The sequence below is a fragment of the Antechinus flavipes genome, chromosome 1, assembly GCF_016432865.1.
Source record: "Antechinus flavipes isolate AdamAnt ecotype Samford, QLD, Australia chromosome 1, AdamAnt_v2, whole genome shotgun sequence".
Lineage (NCBI taxonomy): Eukaryota > Metazoa > Chordata > Mammalia > Dasyuromorphia > Dasyuridae > Antechinus > Antechinus flavipes.
This window is the reverse complement of record NC_067398.1, coordinates 116,715,180-116,739,812: the sequence shown is the minus strand read 5'-3', so window position 1 is coordinate 116,739,812 and position 24,633 is coordinate 116,715,180. Positions and strand designations below refer to the sequence as shown.

The window sequence follows — 24,633 nt, the reverse complement described above, 5'->3', positions numbered from 1 at the left end:
GGACAAAACTAGCAGTGAAAGAATGTTTCCTTCCTTTAGAAATGAAGAAACTAAAGTCAGGTTGTTAATTGACTTGCTCAAAGTCACATAGCTAGAAAGCAATTAAGATTGGAATTCCCAAATCATTGCTCAGAAATTATTATGCTTGAATAATGTTTATCTTGTATTTATTTTATTGGATTGCAGAATACTAAATACTTCACAAAGTATTTGCTTAATAAATAGATTACCCTCTGCCCCCCTCCCCCCCAACTTTTTTGTGTGTCCTGAGTATTGCAAGTTAGCTTTGATCAAAAACTGAGTATCATTTCTATTTTCTAGTCATCTCATACATCCATTCTTGATTATTCCTTAAGTATCTCTCTCACTTCTTTCATTTCTCTCCTTTCTTTGTTGTCCACTAATTTGCTTACCTATCCTAAAACTTTATTGTGACACTATTATTTCCTCAAACCATCATTTTTTGTTATCTTTTCCCCTTTATGTTTCTACATCTTTACCATCCTGTTGCTTTTTAGCCCTTTCTAGTGTGACCTCAGACCTTCTCACTCCACTAAATGTTTCCTCTAAGGTCTTTAGTGACTTGATTTCGTTTTTAACTCTTAGATTTTTCTGCAGCATTTGGCACAGTTGACCATAGACTTTTCCTGAATATATTCTTTTCTCTTAACTACTATGACACTCTTCCTCCTAAATGCTAACTATGAGTTTTCCTTCAAGGTTCTGCCTTTGACTGTTTTCTACATGTTTTTCATCCACTTTTGAGTTCAATTATCAACTGTGTAAATGTATGTGTGTGTGTGTGTGTGTGTGTGTGTGTGTATGACTGAGATTTATTCAACCCCAACTTCTGCCTGCATGTCCCATTGGCAGCACCTCAATTATATGTTGTTCAAAATCTACTTTTCCTTCCTCCTCAAGCTGTCCCTTCAACTAGTCATCATTGTTGTTGATAATAGCACCATTCTCATAGTCATTTAAGCTCTAAATTTTGGTGTCTTTTATTATGTCTTCTTCATCTTTGCATCCTTTTCCATATTTGTCTTGGATCTAAAAGTCATCACAATGTAGTAGAATTTGGATTTAGAGGATGTGGGTTCAAATGAAGGCTCTGCTGACCTGTAACATGAGGAGGATGGGCTAAAAGGCCTCCTAGTTCTAAAACTGTGATTCCATGTTCCCTTTTCTCAGCTTGGTTACCATTTTTGTTTCACCTTATCATGCCTAACTTTAACTCTTCTTAACCAGATGTTTAGTTGGATAAATTCTTTTTTCTCTAGTTCATTCTTTACATAGTTGCAAAAATATTTTTCGTATTGTTAAGAATGACTTTATTTCACTACTTTGCTTAGAAACTTTTAGTAGCTCCCTATTACCCATGACATATTATAGAAATTTCTGCTTATCCTCATGTTTTTTAAAGGGATTTTACAGTCTAGCTTTAGCCTACCCTTGTAGCATTGTCACATACATGCTTAAACTCTGACTCAAACTAGAATACTTTTTCAGTCCTTTCCTGCTCTTTACAGCAGTAATACAATCATGTATTTAATTTTTAGTCTTTCCCCATCTCTGTCCATTGAAATCCTTCTGGGCTCAGCTTAAGTACAGCTCCTCACTGCAGCCTCCCTAATTTCCCTCTTCCCTCTTAATGTCTCCCTGATCTGATTTTCTTAGTGTTCTTCCTTTGTCTTCATTTTGTTGTGTTTTATTTATGTGTATATCTTTTCCAGTTCTACCTTCTCTTCCCTTCCCAATAGTATATTTTCTCTTTGAGATCAGGGATCATTAATCTTTTTCATTTTTGTTTCCCTGTGCCTAGGACTGTATCTTGATTTTTTTATAGGCACTTAAATGTTGAGTGACAGAGTATTGCTGGTACATTAAACTTGCATTACCTTTTCTTCAGTGGCTCCCTTTTGCCTGTTGGCAAATGAGGTCTTAAGATCATAGGGTTGAAGAAGTTGAATTTTTAGATCCCTTCCACTTCTAAAGCTATGATCCTATGATACTTAATTTACTTTATTATATATTTTAGAGGGTCCAGACAGTGGGGGAAACTCTGGGTGAGGTCTGGTTCCCTCTGGGCTGAAGGAGTTCCCTTCACTCATCCAGAGTCCCCCCACTGAATATGGCCCTCTACAATGTATTAATAGTATAGCTTTATGTGTTCTAGTTTTCAGCCAGATTTTAAACTCAGTGAGGAACAGTGATCATATGAATGATTGTCTTGGAACTCCCTTCTCCCTGTCCCTTTCCAACCACAAGTTAATTGATTAAAATTACTACCTAATTATTCTAATTCACTGTCTCCTCTCCTCTCCCCCAGTTTTCCTAATCACATTTTTCATGGTAAGTGATTAGATATAATTTATAGCTCCTTGAGGGCAGACATCAATCATCTTTTGATTCTTTTTGTCTCCAGCCTGTCACATGGTAGGAACTTAATAAATGTTGATTGATAAGACTTCAATGTTCTTCTTTTTGCAGGTATTTTGGAGACCATTTGGGACAAACACAGTGTTACTGCTGCCACTCCACCACCATCCCCAACTTCAGGAGAAAGTGGTATGGTTTGCCATATTGTGATATCCTTTTTATTTGTCTTGTGTCTTGAAGCCATATCTTAGCCAAATCAGTCAAGATAACTTCCTTGATTTTTTTGCTTTTTTACATGTATTTTCTTAATTACCTACAAGGAACTATAAAGGAAATATATAGACTTAGATTCATAATTCATAAAGAGATTAATTCTTTTTGTAAATGTGGACCTTTCCCGAGGGCATATGTATTGTCATTGGCAGAGTCAAGATTCAGATTCAGGTCTTTTGCTTCCAGATACTATAACATGAACTACTTTTTCTATTATTTCATCTAAAATGTCTTCTCTTCCATTTTTGCTCATTCATTTAATTTCATTCTGAATTTTTAGTTCTGGTAGTTTGACATATTTGAACTTTTGCTTTCCTCCCTCAATCAAGGCATGCTGCCTTTTCCTTTCCTAAAGCCAGTAAAGCTGTGAGATTGACAATCAGTTTTGTAGCTCTACTTTGGAACTGCTGCTCAATACTTAACCAACAGAGAGATTGATATAATATAGCCCAGTGTTCTTTCATCCTAGAGTTAGCACAAAGAGAGAACTGCCAAGGCAGATTGGAACATTATAAAGTGATTTATTTTGTTTTTATTTAGACCCAAATCATTTTTGTGTTTGTATAATTTGAATAAAACCTGTACATAGGCAGTAGTCGTTATAGTTCTAAATTGTACTTATTTGTCTCAAAAGTAAAATGACAATTTTCAAGAAATTCTTGTTTTTGTACTAAGTGGTGAAAAGCTACCTTTTCAAATAGCTACATCCTGTGAATTAGCACATATTGCTTCCTCTATAGTAAAACTTGATATGTTAGAATTATTTCTACACCTTTCCCATAAGGAAAAGGCCTTTTGACATTAGGAAGTTCTAGCTCAAATTGTTGTTTGGTTTAACAGTTGAAAGATGGAGTTGTGAGAAGCTTATTGTGAGAAGTTTACTTTAGAGAGTCTTAGTATAGGAAAATTCTATATAATTGTGATGAGATTTTAATTTTAGGATAGGTGTATACAGCTTAAAAGATTCATAATCTTGATTGATAAAATAAAAAAATAGAAACATATTTTGAAAGTGATAATTTTGGTTTTTGTCACATTTAAAGATACCATTAAACTCTTTCCTTTCCTTCTGTAGCTTGCAGAGGGAAATATTTTTAGTAGTTAACTGTGGTGTGGTTTTCAAACTAGATTTATCTTTAGATGCATTAAAACAAATTTTATTTATATTTATTGTAGCAATTAACGTCAATAAAAATGTTTTTTTAAATGAAAGAACTATGTGTATTGTCTCCTTTAATGGTATGTCCTGGTTACTCAGCAGCTATGCTAAGAACCTCATTTTGTAGCATACAACAGAAAATTAGTGAATTTTTGAATTTATAGTAGAAGTGTGAAGTGTAAATATGCAAATAGACATTTCTCTATAGGGAAAATTAGGTCACATGGTAGATATGTCATTTCTACTTAGAATTAGCTCCATAACTTGAATTTATTGCAATTTTAGTTTGAGGAACTGGTCTCAATAACAAGTCAAAGGAATTATGTAATCCCATAAGTTTTCTTCCTCCTTTAAAAAAAGAAAAAACAAACTCATAACATTCATTTGTTATGATTCTCTCCTCCTCTTTTCTCAAGCATTCAAAAGAGGAAAGGAGTAACTTCTGCCATATTTCCCAAGGTCATTAGATCTTGCTTCATCATTTGATCACAATGTTGATGACTTAATATTTTTCTCAAAAAAGAAAAAAGAATATGCTTAATTATTGGACATCTTTTGATCTGTCAAAATCTTATGTTAAATTATATGTGTAACTTGGAGAAAATTGAGTTCTCCCACCACAGACCTATTTGTAAAGGAAAAAACTATTTGTAAATTTCTTCAATCTTAACCCAAGGATGAGAAATACTTGTATGAATAAATTGAACTATATTTAAACCCATTAAATTTAATAGTTTGGCTCTTTATTTACTGCTTTAGATTCTGGTTTAGTTAGCTATAACAAATTTGACTCCTGAGTGCTTTATCTAATTTCTTGCCTACATTATTTAAAAAATACTAATTAATTTTTCTGATCCTCAGTGAAGAATGGAGAATGAAAACATACCTGTGAAACTAAAGGACGAATCCTAGATAGCCATTGATAATATGGGCCATAATGGAAACAGGATGTGAAAGGAAGAAAATATACTTTTCATTTGTCAAGACATAGGAGAATTTAAGTCCTTTCTTATCAGAGTTCTTCTATGATTTCTTTGCTCATCATAGCAGTTGGAAATAGAGCCTAAAATCTTTTAGAGATGAGATGTCAGGATGAGAGAATGAAGATGGGTATTTTTGGAAGATCAAAAATGAAAAGAAACTGAGTTCCTTCTTATGGAAGTTTTACTAGCAGGCAATGGATCAGGATCTATAACCATAATATTTTGCATTTCCATTTCCTCTATTTAAATGATGGAGGAGTTTTGCGACTCTAAAAACACTTTTCCATTTTCCTGGTTTGTTTCCTTTTGTGGTGGTCACTTTTACTTTTTTTGCTCTGGCATAGCTTTCTCCCTTCCTGTTGATGTCAATGTTTGCTTCAAAATGTCAAGATTTATCATTTTGTTGGTTTGAGTATCATTTTGCTGGTACAGAGCATCTTTCTAAATTGATAGTCCTTGTGAATTTTGTGATTGACAGAGTCATTATCTAGTCAACATTTTGGTGATAAAACTTCTCTGAAGTTAAGCTAAGCTGGTTCTAGCTAAAACAATAGGTATATATTCCATCACACATTCTGGACCTAAAACCTTTCCAAATTGGGGAGACAGGGACCTGGGGTTACTTTCCTTCTACATCAGAGTAGAATTTTAAAGGATGGAACATTTTTATCCTTTTTATATATTTGTTTTCTGTCTTCTTTATCAAGCTAACTAGAAAGGAGTAGCATTTAAATTTTTAAAAAAAATTTCAGACACCAAATGAAATGATTATTTTCTTAAATACAAGACAGGAACAAGAATGTACATCAATCTGCAAATCTCTTATGCACAATTTGCTTTTTAAAAAACAATGCAATTACCATATAACCATATAACTTTCAAAGTCATCCTATATGTCTAAGGTTTTTTTTTTTTTTTTTTCTGGCTTATTCTCTTGACACTAAAACAATTTTTGTTTTATTTATTTATTTTTCAATATTTATGTCATTAGACTTGTTACAGTTCTCTTTCTTTGACTGTCTATCAGTTCATACAAATCTTTCAGTGTTCTCAGAAACTATACATAATTTCTTATGGCACCAAGAGTATTACATTTATATAACATAATTTGCTTAGCCATCCTCCAGTGCAGAATATATCTCCTTATTTTCCAATTCTTTGTCATCACGAAAAATAGCTGCTATGTTTTTGTACATTTGAATCCTTTTCTTCTTTAACCGCCTTTGTGCAAAATCTTTTTACCTTTATGTTGTCAAAATTTCATTTTATCTTTTGTGATCTCTCTTGGTTTAAGTTCATGTACTCTTCTGTCCATAGATTTGCAAGGTAATTTCTTCCCTGCTCTTCTAACTTATTTTTGATGTTACCTGTTGTATGTGAGTCAGTGATCCATTTGGAGCTTGTCATGGACAGTAGCTCCTTGATGGACTTGAGAGAACCAGGCCAACTCCTCTCCAGAAGCTATGGGACCTATCTGTCTGCAAAGATATGGCTATTTTTAACTATTTTAACTCTATGGCTATTTTTAACTATTTACAACAAAGTAATTACCAAGTTTTTTGATGGATTCATCTTGGGCCAGCAACTTTTCTTTCTCTATTGGTTCTTCTTTGTCAGCATTTACCTTACTATTTGTCTTCCTATTTTTCTTTCAGCCTCCACGCCTCATAGTGTTGCCTTTTGTCTCTGTATGCTGCCATATTGAAGAACACAAAATTTTGGCAGTGAAACAAGCATAATTTTGCCAGTTACACTCAGTAGACACTTTAAAAAGTTTGGAGTTACTTATTTTTAACTGGTATTTTTTATAATGCTGACAAGAATTTGTTTCTTTGTTAATAGATTACTTAGGCTAAGGTTGCAGCACAGCCACAGCCACTTATGTGACTGAGGTTTGAAGAAAAAAACATCTTGAAGAGTTGGGAAATATATATTAGAAGTTCCTTCCCATATTAATTTTTAAAGATTTAATTGTTATTTTGATTTTTATATTATTTTTATTTTCAAACATGGATCTTCCACTTTCCTTACCTAGACAGCTATCTCTTGTAATGAATAAAAAAGAAAAAAAGCAGTTTCATAAAACAAAATGAATATATCATCAGACTCTGATAGTATATTACATAGCATTTCACACCTCCAATGAAGGGTAGAGAGGGCTGCATATTCTCATTTCTTTTTTGGGGACGAGCTTAGTTGTTAAAAAGCATTCGTTTTTATGTGGTCAATTTGTTTATTATTTTTTAGTTATATCAGTTTTCATGTCTTCATATGCTTCTCTGTAGTCTTCATATTGTTTCCTATGTTGCAGTTGTATTCAGGTACATCTGTTACAGATTTATTTAGCTACTCTCAATCACTGGCTTTCTAATTTATTGCTAGTTTTTTTATAATATAGAAAATTCTATTATATAAATATTTTGGTGTATGTGGGACCTTTTTTTGAAAAAATCTTTATCCCCCCTGGGGATCTATACTTAACAGTGGATCTGAGTATAGACATTTTATTTACTTAAGCATAATTCCAAATAATTTTTCTGAATTCCTGGATCAATTTGGCATTCTACCAGATAGCATTTCAATGTTTTACTACAGTGTTTCAAATATTGATTTTTCATATCTTTAAACACCTTTGTCACTTTATACTATGTATGAGATAAAATTTAAGAGTTGTTTGGACTTTTATTTCTCTTATTAGTGATTTTGAGCAACTTTTCATATGATTGTTAAAAGTTTGCAGTTATTTTGAAAACTGTTTCACTTCTGATGTCTGTCATTTTATCTTCACTCCCCATTCTAAATTTTGCTTAATTTTAGGTTCTTTTATTTCTGTACAATTTAATTTCTTGTGAAAGTAGACTTGAGAATTGTTGGCACAGCTAGGACATAGGGACTGTGAAAATAATATTTTTTATTTTATTATTTTATTTTTTTTTTACAGATGTTGAGAGGGATAATTAGGAGTGAGACCCATTAGGAAATATCCTCTTTTTTATTTTTCAGTTTTAGAAACCCAAGTTGTGGGTTGAATGAATAATAATCACATCTAGACTGACTTGTAGTAATTGTATTCTCAATAAATAGAATAATACTAGAATAATAGTATTTTTCATTTTCTTGCCAATAACAGTTACATTGTGATTATTTGCAGTATGAACCATATGTTAAGCAAGTTAAATGGTGGAATTTTTGTTTGTAAAAAATAAAAGTTAAGTATTAATCTAAAAATAGCTTTTGTAGGATTGTCCTATACAAACAGGTTCCTTCTCAATCTTCAGGGTTCCATTTGAGTTGGTAAATAAAGATGTAAACATTCAGCCATAAGAGTGCCAGGCAAAATCTGAATTTTGCATCAGATTTCATTATTGATGTACATCATTACAGTTGAATTGTTAAGCTTTGGTTAAGTTTGCATTGAAAATATGGTGGGCAATCTTAATGAAAACAAAACTCTATTTAGAGGAGGATAGTGTTACCACTTTAAGGACAGATTGAAAGATTTTATTCATAGCTTAGTTGAAATTTTTAGCCAGATAAGGGATTTTTAAAGCTCTCCTCATCTAGGTTTGTCATTTTACAAAGGAAAACTAAGACCCAGAGAAAGAAAATGAATTATCTAGAGTTAAAAAATGAATTAATGACACATTTTGTTATACTATGTTTCAAGTTGAAGGCGTATGTTGTTGCTGTCTACTGTATTTGAATAGTTGAATGTAATTCCTTTTTTTTTTTCCTCTCTGACTCACATTAAGTTGTAATAAACAAGACTTCTATCTAGTTTTTTGCATCATCCTTGATGTTCTTTGCAGCTATGGCTTTTTACCTCATCTGATCACATTTCCTTTTGAGATGTAGCTACTTCAAAGAAATTTCAATCTTTGTGGAGACTTGTGTTTTTTGGAAGTGGAAAGGAACCTCTCTTTCTTAGTTTTGTCATCCCTTTCTCTTTGATTTCCTGCTGTGTATATTCAATCTTATTCATCCATTCCTCCCATTTTCAAGATCTGAAGTGTCTTTTCTACATCTGTCTATATTGTATACCTAGCTTCTGATTAGTACAAGTGAACCCTTAAAAGTAGTCACATTATTCAAATTCATATCAAAGCTAGTTAACATTTTAAAAATATAATTTTGAATAGCACAAATTAAAATTTATACACCCACTTCAGAGGATTTTTTAATTTGTACTAATTGAGACCTAGATGTGCATTGTGTGCTGAGGTGGTGAAGTCCAAATGTGGTGGTCCCATTGCCATTGATAAGAATTAATTGTTATAGAAATGTTGGCATATCTGTTACATTTGTCAATTTATTTGTTTTCTATTTAAAATGCTGATTTTTAAAAAAATAATTTAGATTTGTCCTATGTTTTAAACAGAGTACTCTCTCTACTGTTTTTTGCATTTTTGAGGTGATAGTGCATAAGTTTGTATTCTAAATGAGTGTTGGCCTTGATGCAGTGTTTCTTCTTGGCAAGGAGAACAAGTGTTTGCTGGAAAGAGTGGTTTCACTTTTCCTTCTATTAGAAATGGTGACTTGTATGAGAATGGTTTGCCATGGAATTGAGCACAGAAATTGCCACAAGGCAGAGTGAGGAAGTTTTTATGTATATTGCTTTGAGCTGGGTTTAGAAGGGTGACTAAGATTTCAGCCAGAGGAGATATGGGGGAGTGAGCATTTTGAGCGTAGTACATAGGTAGAAGCATTGGAGTGACAAAAGTTTAGATGTATATAGGAACTGATGGCTAGATTGGCTAATAGATTCTAGATTGGCTAGTATAAATTGTATATTAAGGGAGAGTAGGGTGACATAAAGCTGGAAAGGTAGGGGAGGGTAGAATGAAATGGTTTGTTATAAACATATAGACCTGGAAATTATTTTGAGGAAAAAATCAGAATTAGCTTTCTTAGATTATTACTCTAGTAGCTTCTTAAAATTTGATGTTCTACTTTAATCTTAATTGATTTTTAAATATTGGTTCATATTCTCAAGAGGAAAAAAAAACTAGTAGTAGCATGTGTAATAATTTTAGAAGCTGATTGAGAAATGACTTAATTATAAAAATGTTTCTTACTCTTTAAAGGTGATTTGGATATAGTTTTTCAAAATTTTTTCCCCTAAATTTTCAGGTGACCTACTAAGTAACCTGTTGCAGAGTCCTAGTGCAGCCAAACTGTTAAACCAGCCAATCCCTATCCTTGATTCAGAGAGTGAGTATATCTGTTCCCTGGCTTTGGAGTGCCTGGCCCATCTCTTCAGCTGGATTCCTCTGTCTACCAGCATCACCCCATCCCTCCTTACCACGATATTCCACTTTGCTCGATTTGGCTGTGACATTCGGGCCAGAAAGATGGCATCAGTCAATGGCAGCAATCAGAACTGTGTCCTTGGTCAAGAACGTGGCAGGCTTGGAGTTCTGGCCATGTCTTGCATCAATGAACTCATGTCTAAGAACTGTGTGCCTATGGAATTTGAAGAGTATTTACTGCGAATGTTCCAGCAGACTTTTTACCTTCTGCAGAAAATCACCAAGGATAATAATTCTCACACAGTGAAGAGCAGACTAGAAGAATTAGATGAAAGGTAAGAGAAGCCAAAGCAAAGTAAGAAGTATGTACTCAGAAAGGGTTATTATGATTCATTGCTCTTGTGCATAGTGTCTTTAATCCTCTTTGATTTCAGAATTTGGAGCTCCAAAGAAGAGTAGAAAGGTAGGTGTGTGTGATGGTAAGTACAGGCCTGCTGATAGCTCAAAGGGCTGGGGTGGCTGCTAGTGGGAAAGGGATTGAGTTTGAAAAGTGATTGTGGTGGTTCTAGGATTTGTTATATTTCCCATATTCCTCCCACTCCTTTCCTCCTCTTCCTTTCTCCCTTACTCATTTGACTACAGGTATAAGGTGGTTCAAGATCTGAAACTGTCCCTCATTCATAGCCAGGAACTTCAGAAGAAGCATGTCTGGAGGTACAAGAATTGCAATCAGCCCCTTTTTCAGTTGCTATTGCCTTTTAGTTTTGAGCACTTTTTTTTAAGTAAAAGGGTCTAAGTAGGACATATTTTGCAAGGTATAGAAGTATTGTCAGTTTTATGCATATTACTTGGTGAATTTTCATCAAAAGATAGACATATTTTTATTGAAAGCCTTATGGCTTCTTTATCCTTCTTTTGAGTAGAATCCAGGAATAAGACTATTGGTCTTTATTTTTCTTATTATTCCCCCAATCTCTCCTTAAAAATCCATTTGAGGATAAATGGAAGCACTTTGTCAGGTCTAATTCTTTCTTTCCCTTTGAGTGAGATGTCAGTTTATGTATCTTATACCTTTCATGAACAAGATGCTACACTGCAGTGTAAAGGCAAGAGGGAAACTGGATGCTTATTTTAAGAACATTCATGTTGAGGGTATTTGGATGCCCTATTATATTGAACTAGTAGGCATTTGCACTTTGCCTGGAAGCAAAATTGATTATTACTTTAACCACTTTCTCTGGTCGCTTTTAATGATTTGAAGAATGGTTGAAGAATTTGTGCCCTTTTCAGTATCATTAGCAGTTTCATGTTAACTGTTTGATATGTAAATTCACATGCATGGAGTGTAATTTGTGGATTAATTTGAAAATTGGATTCTTGGCTAATTCAATTTTATAGGCTTTATTTTATTACATTAAGAGAAATAAAACTTATGTAAGAATATGCCAGGTATATCTAAACATTAAACTCTGTGTACTCATGGAAGAACTCATATCCTGTTACAGCTCTTTCCCTCTTAATTTGATGTCATTTTCAGTAGTAACTGATAGGATCAATTAAGAATATGAATGCTTTTTTGAATACACAATTTTTCCAACATTCTTTCTTTAGCTTCATTAAAAAGACTTTGAGAATATGTAACAGATCAATTAATTTGATCTAATTACTTTTAATAGGTCAATGAAAAGATTATTGTTGTGTTCTAATTTGAGAATGGAAATGGTATTCTCTATTTAAAAATATCTTTTTGCTTTCTTTGAGTTCATTACTTTTTGTCTTCTGAGTTTTTACTATGAAACATGCCATTAAAAATTACTTTACAGTTTACTCTTTGGACAATGACATTTTCACAGACTGGACTTAGATTTGGGTGAAAAATCATAGTAGTTTATCTGTATGTGAACTTTAAAGTTAACTTTTTTGCTTTCTTTAATTTTCTATTTAAATTATATGCTTCCTGTTGCATTGTGAAAGGCGAGCTCGACATGTACAGACAGGTGATATGAAAAATACTGTGTGTGCTTGCTTTATGACTCTTAAGAGTCTGTTATAACAAATTCTTAAAAAAAAATTGATAGCCAATTTTCAGTTGTTCAGGAGCTGCTTAACTGGGTCCTTTGCTTCTTTCTACAACTTCTTATCTCTTAACTCTTGATGTGCATTAGCACCTGTACCAGAAGGTGGGCAAGGAAAGGAAAATGAGGTGAATAAAGTTTAGTTAGTATTGGTGAAATTAAAAAAAAATTTTTTTAAATAAAGAGGTTGGCCTGGAGATTAATATGGTTTTTGTATTGTACTTTATTTGTCCTTGCATTCAATTTTTGTGTTCCATTAATTTGCATGACTGAGAATTGAGTTTCTTTTCTTTTTTTACTTTTTTGTTAAGACAGTTGGGGTTAAGTGACTTGCCCCAGGGACACACAGCTAGGAAGTGTTAAGTGTTTGAGGTCAGATTTGAGCTCAGGTCCTCCTGACTTCAGAGCTGGTGCTCTATCCACTGTGCCCTCTGGCTACCCCTTTTATTTTCTAAGGTACAGAAAACAGATACATTTTACACATATAAATTTAATTAATAAGAAGCTTGATTAGGGTGGAGGAGGTTCCATTCTGATTGATTTTCACATATACTGTCAGACAAATCTCTCTAGTTGATGTATAGGGGGAAGGACCATATATGTTTCAGAATTTCTGGAGATTCTGGTGAAAGGGGCAAAATAATAGCATGAAGTGCTTTTAATGCTAGTCTTCCTAAGTATTTGGTCCAGTAATTCTCTTAGCTTTTATCTTTATGAAATAATACCATATAAATTGCAAATCCTCATTTTCATCTCTGTTTTCTAGAATTAGTATGGGTCCTTATGTAAGCAAAGACCAACCATGATCAAGTTGGTTAAGAACTCGTGATAATATGAGAAAGTTTGATTTCTGGTCATTTCCAGATGGACTGAGGGAACTTGACTGAAAGTGAAGTGTGGTGCCCAGTGACTTTAGGGAAGGATTTCTTTTACAAGTAGATTTGCCTTATTCTAGGCCAGATGATTCTTTTTATCTTTAATTTATAGTTTCAAAAAGAGTATCCATCTCATTTTCCTTTTTTTTTTTTTTTTTTTTTGAGATTCTATGATTTTCTGATATGGTTTTTTTTTTTTTTTAAATTTTTTATTTAATAATTACATTATATTGACACTCGTTTCTGTTCCGATTTTTTTCCCCCTCCCTCCCTCCACCCCCTCCCCTAGATGGCAAGCAGTCCTTTATATGTTGGATATGTTGCAGTATATCCTAGATACAATATATGTTTGCAGAACCGAACAGTTCTCTTGTTGCGTAGGGAGAATTGGATTCAGAAGGTATAAATAATACGGGAAGAAAAACAAAAATGCAGATAGTTTACATTCGTTTCCCAGTGTTCTTTCTTTGGGTGTAGCTGCTTTTGTCCGTCATTTATCAATTGAAACTCAGGTCTCTTTGTCAAAGAAATCCACTTCCATCAAAATATGTCCTCATACAATATCGTTGTCGAAGTGTATAATGATCTCCTGGTTCTGCTCATTTCACTTAGCATCAGTTCATGTAAGTCTCGCCAGTTCCATCTCATTTTCCAATCACCTTTTGGTATTTAGGGGCTTGAAATGACAGTTTCTGAATGTGAGAGTGATGTGCTGTGCATTTAATCAGAATTTTATTATCCCTGTTGTGGATCATACTTATCTATGAATAGCATCATATAGTGGAACAAATTCTGAACTGGGGAACAAAAGAAATCTAGAAATCTCGAGGCCTCATCTCTTTCCTGCAGTTAGTAGGCAAGTCAATCATTTCTTGTTTCTGGGTCTCAGATTTCTTGATGAGCCCTATGATCCTTTTCAGGCACTAATGCTTTATTAGTCCTTCTAAATGACAGGTTGCTTCATCTTTCTAAGCACTAAGATAATTCATTCCTGCTGTAAAAATTTCTTGGAGATATTTGGCATTGTATATTTATTTGTCATTAGAAATAAAAGAACAAAATCTATTTGTATTGTAAATTTAGGAATATTTTAGTTGGTTGCTAATCCTTTTGAAGATTATTAGCTTGTCGCGTGGCTTTTTGGTACATATATTTTAATACAATAATTTAATAAAATAATAATATTTTAATAAAACAACTTTTAATGACTCTTTGCCTCTGTAAATCACTGAGTAAAATGCTGTTACCTTGAGATACACTATGCAAATGTTATGACCTACCTATCAATTTGTTCGCTCAGTTTCCTTTCCTTTTATTTTATATGGGTCCTGCCATAGTAGTTGGAGAAATATGAGAGCAGTTGCTTATGACAAGGCCTTATTATCTAAGCATTTAAATTACTTTTCTGCTATGTTTCAGATGTTAATGGAGAAAAGGGTTGCGTGTCCTGTAGGTAATTGATGCAGGCTTTTATATTTTTAATTGAAAATATCTTGATATATTAGGATATTTTGATAATGTGAAAGATTTGAACTGTTTAATCTTGCATTTATTTTATTTATCTTATTAAAGTTATTTCCATTGAAGGTAGAGTTTGAGATTTTTATCTTGTAATATTTTTTCTTATTTAGCTACATCGAGAAGTTTACTGACTTTCTTCGTCTCTTTGTGAGTGTCCATTTGAGGAGGATAGAATCCTACTCTCAATTCCCAGTGGTAGAGTTTTTGACGCTGTTATTCAAGTACACATTTCATCAGGTATGGCATGAAATAACTCTTTGTGTTTAATATTCATTTATTTTAATATTGTATTTTTTACTCTCATAACCTAGCAAATCATAAAGCATTACATAATGCTGACTTTTACTATAAGTCCTTCCATTTTGTAATTAATGCCATTAAATTGAATGGTACAGAGAACTGAATTTCAAAAATGTCTTAAATTCAGAAACTTTAGTTCCCCGAGTTCTTTTCACAAGTACTTTAGAGGAGAAGAGTCAGATACAGATATGCTAGTCAGGATACAGATATGCTAGTATCTAATTGTTATTTCCTGTTGCTTCCCTTCTTGAGAAAATGAGTTCAGTTCATTTATTGTGAGCTCTCTCCATTCCCAGTGTGTGTGTGTGTGTGTGTGTGTGTGTGTGTATAAAATATAACTTAACCCCAGTTGCCTCAGCAAAAAAACCCCAACTCGTGTACACACACACACATACACACGCACACACGCACACCTCCCCCCTCTCTCCCCCACCTCCTCCTCCTCCTCATCCTGTGGTCTCTATCTCTTTGTTCCAATTCTGTTAAAAAGATGGCTTTTATTTGTGTCTGACACTGTTTTATTGTTTCCTCCAGGAGCTTTCACTCTTAATTATCCCATCTCAGTCATTTTATTCTCATTATTATTGGTTGCTTCTCTGTTGCTGGCAAACATGTCTGCATCTCCCCAGATTTAAAAAAGGAAAAATCAAACCATTTACTTTATCCTTCCAATTCTCCTCAAGTTCTCTGTATTTCTAGATTAACAGATTAAGCTATTTTATACTGCATTGCCTCCGCCTCTTCACATTCTGCTTATTTCTCAGCCCCTGGAACTGGCTTTTGCTCAGAACACTACCTAAACAGAGTAAGCTCTGTTTCTTGGTTGTTTCTTAAAAAGGACATTCCTGTCTATCAAGTTTGCCTTATACTTGGAATGTTCTCCTTCATCATCTCTTGCCTCTTAACTTCTCTGAGTTTCTTTGATCCTCGACTAACGTCTCATCTTCTGCAAGACAAACTTTCAAGTCCTCTTTGGTGTCTTTCTTCTGAGATGATCTTCAGTTTATCCTGTATATATTTAGTTTGCACATAGTAGGGACTATTTTTTGCTTTTCTTTATAATCTCTATCACTTAGCACAGTGCCTGGCACATAGTAGGGATTTAATAGATCATTGACTAACTGATTTAACTCTTTAATCTGTTTTTATGTCTTCCTATCCTTGTGATCCTTCATATTCATTGTTTTTTAATATTATATTAATTATATTGTAAATTACAATTTGTTTAATCATTCTTCTATTATTGAATTTATTTCCAATACTTTGCTACCATTAAAAACTTCTATTGTTAGTATTTTGGTGTGAATAGATCTTTTTTTTTTCTTTGACCGTGTGTGTGTGTGTGTGTGTGTGTATAAAAACACGTAGTATACACACACACTCTCACTCCTCTATAGGATTTCTGGGTCAGAAAGTATGGACATTTTAGTTACTTTTTAAGCATAACTGCAAATTGTTTTCCAGAATTGTTGGACAAGTGCACCAGTTCACAGTTCCACTAAGTGCATTGGACTGCTTGTCTGTGTATATATATTTCCCTCAAATATTCCCTCCAGTCATTTTTCTGTCATATTTATTTTCTGTCATATTTACCAATTTGATTTGTGTATGGTGAACATTGAATTGTTTTGATGAGTTATTTTTACTGATTTGATTGTTAAATGGTCATATGTCATTTGGTTGTTACATAGTTTGCAGTAGAATGCATTATTTTCCCCTGCAAATCTTTTGCTGCTCCAAGTTGTCTTTCTGTTTAGGGCACCTTGACTTTTCTGGATATCTCATTTTGCAACCTGGAATCATCTTCAGTTTTTTTCTTTCCCTAAATCAGTTGCCAAGTTTTATGGGCTTAACCTACATATTTTTCCCTCTCATATATTTAGTCTCTTCTTTCTACTTTTACAGTTATCACCCTAGTTCCTGCATTCTATTATTTCTCACTTGAATAGGTGCAATATTCTTTTGTCAGCCTCCCTGCTTCTAAATTCTTTCTTAATAGTTACTACAGAGCTGCCAAAATAATTTTCCTAAGGCACAGATCTGATTAAGTCATTCCCATTGTCAAGAATCTTGAGTGGCTACCTTTTGCTTTCAAAGCATAAGGCAGAAAATTCTCAACTTCATTTAAAGGTCTTCATAGTCTGGCTCCCAGCTGAACTTTCCAGACTTTGTTTCAAATGACTTCCCTTCACGCCATCTGCTTTCTAGCCAAATTAGATTATTCCAGCCAAATAAATTCCATATTCCTCCTAATTTAGCATTTCCTCTTTTACCTCTGACTTTGTTTAGGTTGTCTGCTATACCTTGTGTTCATTTCCTTCAAGGCCCAAGATTTACTCAACACTAGAAAGGAAGTACTTTAAAGCTAGGGATTAGACAATTTTTTGTTTTGTCTTTTCAGAGTCTATCTTGCACATAGTGAGCACTTAATAAATGCTTGTTGAATTAAATTAAATTTGAGAACTCTACATTCCAGCCCAAACTTAAGTATACTTTGTTTCCTGAATTTGACATTCCATATTCCATCTCCATGCATTTGTATAAGCTAGTCTCTTTTCTGATCTCTTTCAGTCATAGTCTTTAGTTTCTTTTGTGGCTCATTTCAGGTGCTATTTTCTTTAGGAAGTAGGCTCCTTCTCATTTCCCTCTCCCTTGATGTTCCAGTTGTTAGTGCTCTCTTCTTTTTCAGATTATTTTGTATTTACATCTACATTATTATGTCACTTTGTAGAATATAAGGTGTTTGGTATAAGGTGTAGAATATAAATAGGACTTGGCTTTAAATGCATAGTGCCTTGACACATGGTAAATATTGGTAGATGTTTATTGAATTGAATTAAAATTTTATAACAGCAACTAATTTTAACTAGATTAAAAATATTCGTTTGTGAGGCTAGAAAAGGAAAGTTAGAGGAAGAAAGGAAATTAAAATAATTTTAATTAAATTTGATCAGTCCTTGTGAGTACAGGCCACACCTGTGAGGAAAAAACGGCATTGAGTGGTAAAGATGAGACTTTTCTGGAACATAGTAGGTCACATGGAGTTAAGAAGATTGAAGAACTGAAAGATTTCAATTATAGAGGGATTTACAGAAAGAAGCACTAACAGTTACATGTAAGAAAAGGGTGTGGAGCACCATTGTTTGTTTGTAGGTCCTGGAAGGAAGATACTGTTGGGATACTGGAAATGAATTGGGGAATACATATTAAAGGTTGGAAATGTTGAAATGGAGGTAGGGAGATTGGAAGAGAAAGAGAATTTGAAGGATTTAAAATAGGAACTAGAATTTAAGAGTTAGAAGGGACCATAAAAATGACATAGTCCAACCTGATTCTTTTACAAGTTCAGGAAAGTGGAGCTTAGAGGGGACAACTAATATGGTTATTATTACACAGGTATTAAATAAGAGAACTAGAATCTATAACTCTAGCCTCTCTTTCTAGTTCTGGGTCTTTTTTGATTATGCTAAGAACTACCTTGATTTGGACTTGAAATATATTGACAGTCTGTAAATGGGAATCAGGGGATATGGAATAATCTAGGAAAAGGAGGAATTGGAGACATTTTGAAACTAAATATAAGTTTCACATACCCCAAAATTATGATATGTTGTGTTTTAATGCTTATATAGTTGCATATTTGATATTTTGGAGTGGAAATGCTGAAGGCATTGAATTTTTCTTGTGCAACCTATATTCCCCTTATCTAGAACCAGGGTTCTGTGGACCATGGTTTCAGAAATCATGAATTTGGGAAGAAGAAATGGGCACTAAAATTAGAAAGCAATAGAGTGGGTATAAGAGAATAAAGTGAAAATGTTTAAATATGGATCCCATATAAACTTAATTCTTTATGTGACTCTTTTAGTTATTCTGTAGGATACAAAACAAGATAAGATCTAGACATTTAAAAAAAATGAAGCTCACCTTATTATTAGAATCCTAATTCTATTAATTTTATTAAATTGAAAATGTGAAAGTAGAATTTCTGTATTTTGGGAAGGTTCATAGATATGGTCATGGAACAAACAGCTCTATTTCTTCTCTCTTGCCAGCTGAGTTTCCGCCTGTACACTCAGACTCCCATACTTTAGGCTCTTTATTTTTGGCTGCGTGTGGGAGACTGTACTTGTCCATCTAAAATTACATTCAAGGGATTGAGAAAGGGCCTATCTCTGAAAACTTGCCCTGTTACTGGTATGCTTTTATATAAGCAGCCTTGTTCCCTGATTTTACTTTCAGCTTGAGTGGGAGAAGGTATAATCAAACTATGCAGGCTTGTCTTCCCTCTTAGAAGAGAAGCTAAGGAGGCTTGAAGAATGCCCCATCTCTCCAGATCATCAGAGAAAAGGAAGTGTTTCTTTAAAAATGGAAAAAAGGACACAAGGTCACATAATCCTGTGATATCAGTGGGAAAACAAGAAAAGGGATCTTGAAGAAGCAAAAGGGAAGGATTTCTGACTTTTGTCAGGAGGTTGGAGGGTTGAAGATTGTGACAAATAAGAAGGGAAGAGACTATTGCGTGCTAAGCACCAGACAAAAGTCTTCTTCTCCCATGGAGGAGGAAGCTGAAGCTTCTGAGGAGGAAGGAACTGCATTGTGCTCCAAGGAATAATGATGTGGATCCACAGATGTCAGGTGAGAAATCTTCTAATGAGGGTCAGAAGAAGATGAGGCAAGTAAGGGCAGCTGTTTGTCCCCTTGTTTAAAAATAGAGAGGTGAAACCACCCGGGAAAGCACTTACGGCTTATTGCTCTGCCTAACTGCTGTCCACATCTGGTGATACATTTGGGCACAAATGAAGCTACCAAAATGACTCTTTAGAAAACGTTGCTAAAAATTATGAACAGACTTTATGGGACTAGTGTAAGAGAGAGCATTGATGTTACTGTTGTACTATTGTTATTCCTTTATCAGGACTTCAGGAAGAGCAACAGCTTTAGGAAGTGAACAGCTAGTTAATATCTGAGAATAAGATATTTAGAGCTTTGAATAAGGGTTTCAAATGTAGGAATAATATACTTTTGGCTAAGAGATGGGTTGCATTAAAAAAGGAATAGTATTAATTGTATTTGCTTGTATAGTCTTGCAAAACTAATCAAAAGGACTTTAAAAAGTAAAGTTAACAGAAACTTTTCGGATAATAACTTAGGGTGGTTATAGCTCTCAAAGAAGAAAGTAAAGCTACTCAGATGTTCACAAGAGACAAAAGTCCAAAACTATAGCTTTGGATATTTGTACATAAATGTGTACAGTATGGCTAACAACATGAACTAGATAAATCTCAAAACCAAGTGGCAATCTTGACTATGTAATTACCATAGATACTTTTATGTGATGACACTCATTGAAATATGACTCTGAGAAAGATATAGATGCATATAAAGAAATCCAGGAACTGGTAGAATATATATATGTGTGTGTGTGTGTGTGTGTGTGTGTGTGTGTGTGTGTATGGGGGGGAGGGTAAAGAGGGGTGTCATTTCAGCAAGATTTTGCATGAAAATCAATGTAGATAGAAAGAGTAGCAGTATTATTATCAGTGTATAATACAGGGAGATAATCACCAGGCTCTAATGAGCTATATTCTGTGTTAGTGAAAGAACTGAGTGGTATTATGCTGTACCATTGTCAATGATCTTTGAAATATTGTGAAAACAAAAAAGGTACTACAGGTTTGGAAAAGGAAAAAATTCTCAGTTTTTTAAAAAGGGGAAAGTTTAGTATTGTTCTTAAATTTATTGGAAAAAAATAGAACATCTAGAAAAGTAAGGGCAAAGCAACAGTCACCATGTTCATGGAGAACAAAACAAGTCAGATTAACTTAGTTTTCTTTTTTGACAGTTACTAGATTGAATGATCCAGGATTAATATTAGAGACATAGCTCAGGTTTTAACAAACATTTTAAAAAATCTCTCCTTGTGCTTGTGGGCAAAGTGGAGAATTGTAATTGAATAGCTTAAGCATCTTTTAATTGCTTAGACCTAAAAAATAGTCAGTTTGGCTTTTGGGCTGAATTTAAAAGGGAATAATGTAAAGTTGTATACTTGAATTAAAAGAGATGAATTTCATAGACAAAAATTAATGAAGGGATACCCAGAAGCAATTCATTTGGAAAAGATCAAAGGGCTTTGGTAGACTGCATGCCCAATCTGAATCAATAGTATAATATAACAGAATTTCAAAAGTACCTGTGGTCTTCGGTTGCATTGAGGACAAAATATTCTGAATGAGGTGAATGATCACTGTTTATTTTACTTTGACCAGGCCATATTTGTAGTGTTTTGTTTAGTTCTGTATACTATATTTTCAGAAGTTGTAGACAGGATGATGCATATCCAGAAGAGAGGAATCTGATGGAAGGCCTTAAGATCATATCGTAGGAGAATTGATTGAAGAACTTTCACTATATTGGAGAAAAGATGAACTCAGGGGAGGCAGATGAGAGGATTTGAAGTGTTGCTCTGTAGAAGAGAGATGAAACTTACTGTATTGGGCTCTAAAGATTTGATGTCAGAATAAGTTTTTGAGCCACCTTGGGAAGTAGTAAGTTTTTCTGTTACTGCAAGTTTTCAGAGATAAATGGTTGCTTGTTGGGTACATTTTAGAAGAGATTCTTGCTCAGGTTTTGGTTAAATTAAGTGGCTTTTGAGCTCTCTCCTTTTGAAATTTTGTCTCTGTAATAGGGAGGGAAATGGAGATGGTAAGGGAAATGAAGGTGAAAACCAGGAGTTATGTTCTTATGTGTACTTATGTTCTATATATACTTATGGAGATAAGATTTAAGGATAAGGAGTGGAAATCAGGAGAACTGAGTTGTCACCCCAGCTCTGCTAATAAGTATAAACATTAACAAAATAATCTATGTTTGATTTACATTTTACCAAGGAGGGAATTATCCTAAAGCTTATTGTTAGGTTAGCTTTCCTTACATCATATCCTTACAGTATTTTCTTATATTTCAAGATCCATTAACATCATAGATATTGGCAAATTCCACTGGGAATGAATTTCTACGTTCAGGTTTCTTTGAACTAGCTGGGGGTCAGGAATAGTTTGGATTAAAATGGGGTGGGGAGAGCAAGAAAGGACTCTTGCAGAAAACCCTGAAGAAAGGAGACTTGAAAGAATTCCAGGATCCAGAAGTGAGGAGAGCTAAGCATGGGAGATAGCCAGTGAAAGGAGTCAGGAGATGGAGTATTGTGTGTGAGCAATATCAGTGTGTGAGAAAGCATCAAGAAGGCCTTTATTGTATTTGGATGGAGGAGTAAGATATAAGAAATCTGCAGTGATAAGAAAGGACTAGCTGATGGAGGGCTTTAAAATCCAAATAGGATTTTATATTTGGTCTGGGAGGTAGTGGGGGAACACTTAAGTTTATATGAGTAGGGGTGGGGAAGGATGGACAGACTTGTGTTTTAGGAGGATGGACTGGAATGGGGGAAGCCTTGCAGTAAGGAGACTTACCCAAAGTCTATTGAGATTGTCCAGTTGTGAGGTAATGAAAGCTTACACTAAGGTGGTATCTGAATAGTGAGAAAGGCACACAAGGTAGACAAGATATAGGGAAAGGATGGACACATGGGATGATTGAATGAGGTCTTAAGGCAGACCCAGTGTTTTTCATCCTGGTAACTGGAGAATAGGGGTATTCTCACACTAATAAGGAAGTTTGGAAAAAGGGAATGGTTATGGGGAATGATTAACATAGTGAGTTTGAGTTTATAGGATATATTGTTTGAGATGATTTAGAGGCAGTTGGTAATGCTTGACTCTAGTGTGGAACAGATTAGAGCAGGATATTAGATCTAAGAATCATCTTCTTTGAAATGGATATTAAACCCTTTGGAAGACAGTGAGAGTGAGTCACCCAGTGAAGTTGTTTAGGGAGAGAAGAGAAAAGAGGACAGAGCCGAGGAGGAGCCTCTTTATTAGTAGAAAAGACCTGGATGAAGATCCAGCAAAGAAGAATGAAGAGCTGACCCACAGATAGAAGAAGAACCTGGAGTAAAAGCTGTCATGAAGCTACAGAGAATGAGAATTTTTTGAGAAGAGGACAATCAAAAATGTCAGAGGGTATAAGGTGAAGGAGGACAAAAAATGAGTAAAGAATATTATAGTAGATCACCAATAACTTTGGAGAAGCAATTTCTTTTTTTTCTTTTTTCTATTTTTTTAGAAGCAAAGCGAAATTTATTATACATTCTCCCGAAAAAGGCATCCCACCCCTCCAGCATACAATCGAAAGGAGGAAGCACCTTCTGGGGCAGGGTCAACACCTTTACTCACTCTCTCTCTTTTTTTTAAAATAATTTTTTATTGACAGAATCCATGCCAGGGTAATTTTTTACAGCATTATCCCTTGCACTCACTTCTGTTCCAATTTTTCCCCTCCTTTCCTCCACCCCCTCCCCCAGATGGCAAGCAGTCCTTTACATGTTAAATATGTTGCAGTATATCCTAGATAAAATATATGTGTGCAGAACTGAACAGTTCTCTTGTTGCACAGGGAGAATTGGATTCAAAAGGTATAAATAACCCGGGAAGAAAAACAGAAATGCAAGCAGTTTACATTCATTTGCCAGTGTTCTTTCTTTGGGTGTAGCTGCTTCTGTCCATCCTTGATCAATTGGAACTGAATTAGCTCTCTTTATTGAAGAGATCCACTTCCATCAGAATACATCCTTGAACAATATCGTTGTTGAGGTATATAATGATTGGAGAAGCAATTTCATTTGAATGATTCAAATTGGAAGTCAGATTGCAGAAGGTTTAGAATTGAGAGAGGAAAAGAAATGGAGGCACCTAGTATAGATGCTTTCTCTTAATGTTCAATCTTGAAAAGAAGGAGAGATATAGAACTTTATCTAGCAAGAAGGTCAAATATTTAAAGCAGGATTATTATTATTATTTTTTAAGAATTTCCAACAAAATAACCTAACTAGAACCCTTGTGCATTATGTCTGCAGCAGCAGGATTTGGATTAGAGGAGATTAACCCTTCTAATAGTAGTACAAAAATGTATTTTAAACTCTTTAGACCAGTTTTAGAAGCAAAAACTTTAGAGATTTGGAAGAGAACCTGGTGCAAAAGAAAATGGCTCAAGCTGTTAACTGCTCTTTGTTAAGATGCTTAAATGGTGAGAAGTAGCCAAATTACCTGGAACATTTCATCAGGACTATTAAGAAGACTTGAAAATTAATATCTTTTTATTTTTTATTTATTTTAATTAAGAAATTCTATGGCTTGAGTATGACTTTCATGACTAAGGAACTTTGGCCTATGCTTTTGCCTCTCCCTTGCTGTAGGCAGCAGGGAAAGAGCCAGGAGATAGGGAGAGTCAGAAGATACATGATAAGAGGGAGTCTGCTTCAGAACTCAGGATATAAGAGGATTTTATCTAGTATTTATATCTATGATATATATATATATATATATATATATGAATGGCCCTATCTTCCTGTACAGTTAATTACATAGATATACTTTGTTTCTCAACTCTTTTTGGTTAGACCTTGCCTAGCATCTGGCTTTAGGCTCCCGTCATGGTTCTCTTACTGGATTGAGAGGCCCTTCATTTAAAGGGTCTTCATTTAAAACACCTGTTGGATTCGGGCCTATTATGGAACTTTCATTTTCTTCCTTGGCACATCTCTTCTCTTTGTGCTGGTAGTATTCAGATCTGATTATTTGGGGCTTAAGTTGGCTTTCTTGATGGAATCCTACTCACAATCTCTGCATGGTTCTGGTATTTTTGTACACTTGTGGGTCAGATAGATGTTTGGTTTTCTTTATCATTTCTATTATTTAGGGTCCT

General features: G+C 34.3%; 1 protein-coding gene across 3 annotated transcripts in view; it reads left to right on the top strand.

The window, feature by feature from the left end:
• The window catches only part of XPO6 (exportin 6), a 119,802-nt gene that overhangs the window by 29,729 nt on the left and 65,440 nt on the right, over positions 1-24,633 (top strand). For all 3 annotated transcript variants that reach the window (XM_051988366.1, XM_051988374.1, XM_051988357.1), the window contains exons 6-8: positions 2,491-2,568; positions 9,925-10,378; positions 14,625-14,751. In XM_051988366.1, coding sequence (XP_051844326.1) covers positions 2,491-2,568; positions 9,925-10,378; positions 14,625-14,751 — 659 coding nt within the window. The remainder of the gene's footprint in view (positions 1-2,490; positions 2,569-9,924; positions 10,379-14,624; positions 14,752-24,633) is intronic.